General features: G+C 51.4%; 1 protein-coding gene across 5 annotated transcripts in view; it reads right to left on the reverse strand.

Moving 5' to 3' along the window:
- PAN3 (poly(A) specific ribonuclease subunit PAN3) overlaps positions 1-1,996 on the reverse strand; it is an 83,736-nt gene extending 81,740 nt beyond the window's left edge. Inside the window, exon 1 of one of the 5 annotated variants that reach the window (XM_064441090.1) lies at positions 760-1,515. In XM_064441090.1, the coding sequence (XP_064297160.1) occupies positions 760-1,198 (439 nt within the window). In that variant the 5' untranslated portion in view covers positions 1,199-1,515. Of the gene's footprint in view, positions 1-759 lie in introns of all 5 variants that reach the window. The other 4 variants (XM_064441092.1, XM_064441089.1, XM_064441091.1 and 1 more) reach the window with 4 other exon arrangements.
- Positions 1,997-6,000: the final 4,004 nt, after the last annotated feature.

Here is a 6,000-nt window from a genome sequence, read left to right on the forward strand (position 1 = left end):
TGCTGCAAACATCATCTAACTCATCTAACACATTAGAAAGATGCATAACAGAGCAGCAACAGCAATATTGCTCTGCATGGCATACAGGCAATCTGAACCCTCACCATTTGAGAAGGGGCTGATATAAAGCCTTAGAAAACAAATTCAGAAGTAATTTCTGCTCGCAGTGGTGGATAATATAGATATATATATATATAGTTACTTCTAATTTTCTTTTTGTAATGTAATGTTTCAGCTGGAACAGTCAAAACTTCCAAGAGCTGAAACGCAGCATGGGTTGTTTGGAGGAGCCCATCCAAGGGTACTACTCCAGAAAGCGCTGCCTCCCTGCTACGACCCTCCTCCCAGCCTGGCTTTGGGCAGGGAGGTCCAGCGAACCTGCACCGAGCCCAGCGCTGAAGTGGCCGACAGCCAGCTGCCGGGGTGTCCCCCAAAGCCAGCCGGGGAGGAGCCCGCTCCCTCCCCACCAGAAACGGGCGGGTCCCGCTGCGTACCCCAGGGCGGCGGGCACAGCCCCGTCGCGGGACCATTGCGGCGCCCAGCACCGGCCGACCCCGGGGGCGAGGCGGCGGGCCGGGGAGGGGAGGCCGGCCCGGGGACCCCCACCGCCACTATGGCTGTTGTTATTTGTTTCCGGTAGCACCGACAGCGTGTGGGGGAGCAGGAACAACGCGCCTCCCGCCCACACCGCCACCGCCCCCCACCCTCCGGGCAGCACCCCCGCCCCACCCCATCCCCGGGCCGCCCCGCCGCACTCACTCGCCAGCCGCGGGCCATCCAGCCCCCCGCCGCCGCCGCCGCCGCCACCGCCTCCGCCTCCCGCCCCCAGCTCGGCTTTCTTAGGCCCCACCACCGCCGCCGCCACTGCCGGGCCCGGGCTGGCCCCGTGAGGCGGGTAGCCAGGCCCGCCGGCGGCGGCGGCGGGCGGGGGGATGCCGAGCGGGAGCCCGCCGAGGGGGGCGGCGGGCCCCGGGCCAGCGGGGGCGGCGCCGGGCTCCTCATGCAGGAACTGGCACTCCTCGCCGTAGAAGCAGGTCTTGTCCTTGGCGTAGTAACGGCAGAACTTCAGCTTCACGGCACCGCCACCGCCGGCCCCCGCCCCGCCAGCCGCCGGCCCCGCCACGCCGACCCCCGCCGCCGGCGGCGGCCCCACCACCGGCGACGGCGACGACGAGCAGGGCAGGCCGCTGCTGTTCATGGCAACCGCCCCGCCGCCGCCGCCGGGGTCGGCACCATGGGGAAGGAGGGCGGGCGGGAGGGGGCGGGGAGGGGGAAGGGGCGCGGGAACCGCCGTCACCCCGGGCTCCGGCTCCGGAAGGGGGAGGAAAGGGCTGGGGGGGGGGGGGGGGGGGTGCGACTCCGCGCCTCTTAAAGGGGCCGCGCGGCCCGCGGCGGGGGCGGCGGCGCCTCCTCAGTGGTCCCGGCGCTCGGGGTTGTTTATGCCATTTTCCTCTTCCTGAGCGGCAGCAACGGGCGCGCCTGCGCCGGCGCGGGGCATGCTGGGTAGTGCCGCCGGGACGGGCCGGGACGGGTTGGGCCGAGCCCCGCCGAGCCGCCCGCCGGGACGGGGCCGCGGCCGCGCTGCCTTAGGCTATCGAGCGCGGTGTCCGGCGGGCGAGGGAGGCCGGGAGCCGGCGCGGAGCGATCCGACTGTCCGGCCGGGTTCGCGCCGGCCGGCGGGCAGGCGGGCGTTACCTGCCCGTCGACGAACGGCGGCCCGCAAGCGTTAACGGCGGTTTCGGAGGGACAAACGGCAGGTGCGGGCGACCCCCCGCGTCCCACCCGTGCCCCGGGGCCGCGACAAGGCGGGGGCCGCGCCCGGGGCCGCTGGGCTCCCGCGCTGGTTCTGCGGGGCGGAGGCCAACGCGCCGGCAGTCCCTGCAGGTCCGCAACCGATTTCCCCCAAAAGAGTCATGTACCTCGTCCCCTGCTGAAAACCACACGGCAAAAGCACGTTCGCTTTCCCCTGCCTGATGGCACACCGGGAGCGCAGCCTGAGGGGCTCTCCCTCCACAGGAGTCGATGGGCGGGCTGGCTGTTTTCGGCGGGATGTCTGAGGTGTTTTCCCGAGCAAGGAGAATTTTGTTCTGTGAATTTTCAGCGACTCACTCGCAAAGATACTCTGTTTGGTTTTTTTTAACTTTTCCGGAAAATTGTTGGCATAGCTTGTAGTGTAATCACTGACATAATGTCTGTGTATATATATAATACAGTGGAAAAAATATGTTAAAGTGCACTTGACATTATTTTGGTAAGAAAAACATGTACTGTAGCATTAAGATTCCTTTTTGTCTGTCGTAGTCTTCTCTCTTCCTAAAAACTAAAAGAAAATCAGGGCCTGCCCCCAAGACGTTTTGACAGTTTGTGCAAAAAGAAATTTTAAAAAATAGTGAGTTTTTAAATGTTGCATTGGAATAAATCAAAGTCTTTTTTTTCCTCAGGTAAAGTCTTCAAAGGCTTCAAGAAGTAAACGTGCCTTAAGCTGAAATCTCAAAGATCAACATTTTTGCAGTAAGAAGTGTACCTTTCCAAGCTTATGAACCAGCTAAGTAAAAAAAGATGGTTGCTTTCCAAAAAAACATTGCACAGAAAACTAGAGAAGGGCAAGGCTATGAAAGTCTGGGCTCCGGTTCTAGCCTGGTATCCCAGGAAAAGAAGATTAGGGTATCATCTCTGTCATTCCCAAAAAAAAATTCAGCATTTTGCTTCCTTTCAAGTGTATGGCAAAGAGCTCACAGCTTTTGTGTTCCTGCAAGTTTAGAAAAGTAGGCAAAAGGGTGGAAGAACCCTGTTGGTTTGTCCATTAAGATCTCTGGGTAAGAGCTCAGGCAAACCACAGCAGATTCCACAGGGAAGAGAGTCCTCATAAATGCCTCAACCATGGGAAATCTTTGAGTCCCAACTTGCACCTTCTCAGGCAACCAGAATGGGTTTGCTTTAGCACATGGATCAGAGGCAGTCCTGGCTGCTTTAGCTGAGGTGCCTGCAGCGCTGCTTAGCTGCACTGCCCCTGGCATTAGTGTTACAGCACTGTGGAGTGAAACCAAGGGCTTCCTTGCCCTGTGAGCTGTTGCAGCTGCACTCAGGTGCCCATGGGTCACACTTCCTTCAGAGATTCCATGATACACATAGGGTAATACCTTTTCTGGGTAAACTGGTTGAACACGAAATGAATTCTTCCAAGCAAAGACTTAAGTTGTGTAGCCACTCCCATCGCTGAAGTGTATTCTAACGCTGTGTTGTCAGCCTTGTGAATCTGCTTTTCCCACAGCTCTTTTGCTGATCCATGCATATGTCTAATATTACATATACACAGTGAGGTTAGGAGCAAGGACAGAAATAGGCTTGTGTATACACGACCCACATTTTTTCTGTCTGCATGCTGTAGCTCGGGTTGAAAACATTTGCATTCGATGTGGGAAGAGCTGAGATAACGGGCTGGGCAGTAGCACGTGATCCTGCCAGCCAGAGTGCCCAGATAGCAGTAAGACGTGCAGAACAGTGCCAAGGGCATTTGGGTTCTCCCCCACCAAAGTCAGTGTAAGTGCTGTACCTGAGCCACTGAGCAACAAATCAACTTGGAAGCATCCCTCATCTTTTCTACATTCTCTTGGCCAGGAGAGCGAGCCAATAATGGGAAGAGGCTCAAGATGGCAAGAGCTTTTTGTGGCTCTGGCACACTCACCTATCCTGTTTCTTCAGATCTGTTAACTGTATATAACGACATGGCCTGAAGGCTGACCTGCAGCTATAGCGTGTCCGTATGGGAGCCTGACGATTTTTCATTAATCATAAACATGTTCATCTCCAGAATTTTATTTTATTGCCTGTTCCTGCTGGTCAGCCAGAGCGCTGAGGAGTCCTGCCAGCCATTTGCTCTCTGCTTGAACTTGCTCCACTGCCTCGTGCAGTGCACAGAGATTTACTGGGCATGCCTGCAGAGTAGTGATTGATAGTGTTATCATTTTTTTTTTCGCAAAACTAGGTCCCCTGTTAATTGAAGCTGGCACCTGTATGGACAACTCTACCGTTCCTCTCCTGGGCACATACCCAGATTTACTTTGCAGGAGATCCAGAGAGCAAGAAGAAGGCAAAGCAGATAGATGCCCCTGGGTCTCGTCCCACTTTGTAGTCAAGTCATAACTGTGGTGCGCTTTTTGACTCAGAAATGGGGAAATACTCCTGTATGCCAGCATGCAGCTATAGCCAAGTGACAGAGTTTGTATGACCTCTGACAGAAAGGCAGAACCAAACATTATGATATGAAAAATAACGAGGGGGAAGGAAATCTTTGAGAAGGAGAGCCCTGCCAAGAGCTCTTTTCTCCAGCCAAATCAGGTCGCAAGTGCCAACTGTCCCCTAACATTTGAACCAGTGTTGAGAAAGCCATGTCTGTTATTGAGAGTGACAGTTTCTCTTTGTGTTGACCCAAAATTAACATGTTTAGTAAATCATGTGGAAACAGATCCTGAAGTGCAGGCTGGCATCGGATAATGAGAATAAATAACAATACTTTTTGAGGGATAGAGTTATTGTAACTGTGATTTTTTTTAAAGCATAGGCAAGATGAGCTTTGTAGGTAGGAATCTTATTAAACCAACCAAGTAGTTGGAAAAAGTAATGCCTGAACACGGGTTTTTTAACAGTACCAGTTGGTCTATTAAGAGATATTATCTCTACTTACAAAACTGGCCTTGCTTAATATTATTGAAACAGATCAAAGGAAATACTTCTAAAAAAAGTTTTCACATAATCTGAGTTTAGCCTTTAAAGTCTATCATTATAGTATATCATTAAGGGAAAAAAAAGCAAGATTTACAAAAATATAAACATGATCAGGGTCCACAGTCATATTAGACAAGAATTTAGCATTTTTCATTTATTTTTTGGAGGAAGAGTAATAAAGCCTGATCATTCAGGATATACACCAACTGTTCTCTGAAGTCTAAGGGAAATTGCCACTCTGGGGGAGATTATTCCACAAAATTAGGGTTTTTTAAATCTTCCTTTGAAGTGTTTGAGGATGACTAGTATGTCAGTCAGGATATTGGATTGAATGGACCAACCTGCTGTGGCAATACCCATGAGTACCTAACTAGGCAGTTGTCTTTACTAACAGTATCTGGAAGAAATGAAATGTTGCTCCTAACCAGGCTCCCATTCACATGCAGAAAGAAATTAATTCCAACTTGGTGAAGTTTTTAATTCAAATCAAGTAGCAAGTCAGGAGTTGACCCTGAAGTGCTCCTGCCAACAACTACGTACTGGGGGGAACTGTACCCATAGGCACAAGCACTAAAATGTAAGTCTAGTTTCATTGTGCTGATAATCCAATCATATGGTTTAGCTAGAGAATTTCTTACCATTTGGCTACTCCCACTGGCTTTATCTAACTGTTGCAGTGAAGGCCTTGCATGATGTGACATATCTTGGATAAAATCCTTGGTAACAGAAACCACTCTCCCATGACGGAAAAAACCCTACTCACTCAGAAGAATGCTTTACCGTCATATACATGTGTATGACATGTTTGTTAAACCCCTTCCACCCCCAGTCCACCGTCTTTAGGAATAAATTAATATGCCAGCTTTTATAAATTTATCTTGGGTTCATCCAGTCGATATTAACTGTCCTAGCTGATGGCACCTTTCACAAAAGCTTTTAAGCTGAAAATATCACATGTACATTAAGACTTCTGATACCAAATCAGCTGAATTGCCAGCAACAGGTTCTCATATATATGATTAAGAAAGTGATTAGTATTTCCTTGTCTGAACTGCAAAAAGACAAAATATCTTCAATGAAATCCCAGCAGCTTTCAGAGCTGAATGCATCAGGTGAAAGAGAAAACAAAGCACGTTGCCTGCTTGCCAATTTTAAATCAAAGGGCAAACATCCACTTTTTTAGTATAAATTAAAGCGTTCGGACAGGTCATTGCCATGCCACCTGACTGCCCATGAGCAGTAGGAGACTGGGGTAGATTTCTGGTAGTTTCAGAA

This window comes from Phalacrocorax carbo, chromosome 1, assembly GCF_963921805.1.
Source record: "Phalacrocorax carbo chromosome 1, bPhaCar2.1, whole genome shotgun sequence".
Taxonomy (NCBI): Eukaryota; Metazoa; Chordata; class Aves; order Suliformes; family Phalacrocoracidae; genus Phalacrocorax; species Phalacrocorax carbo.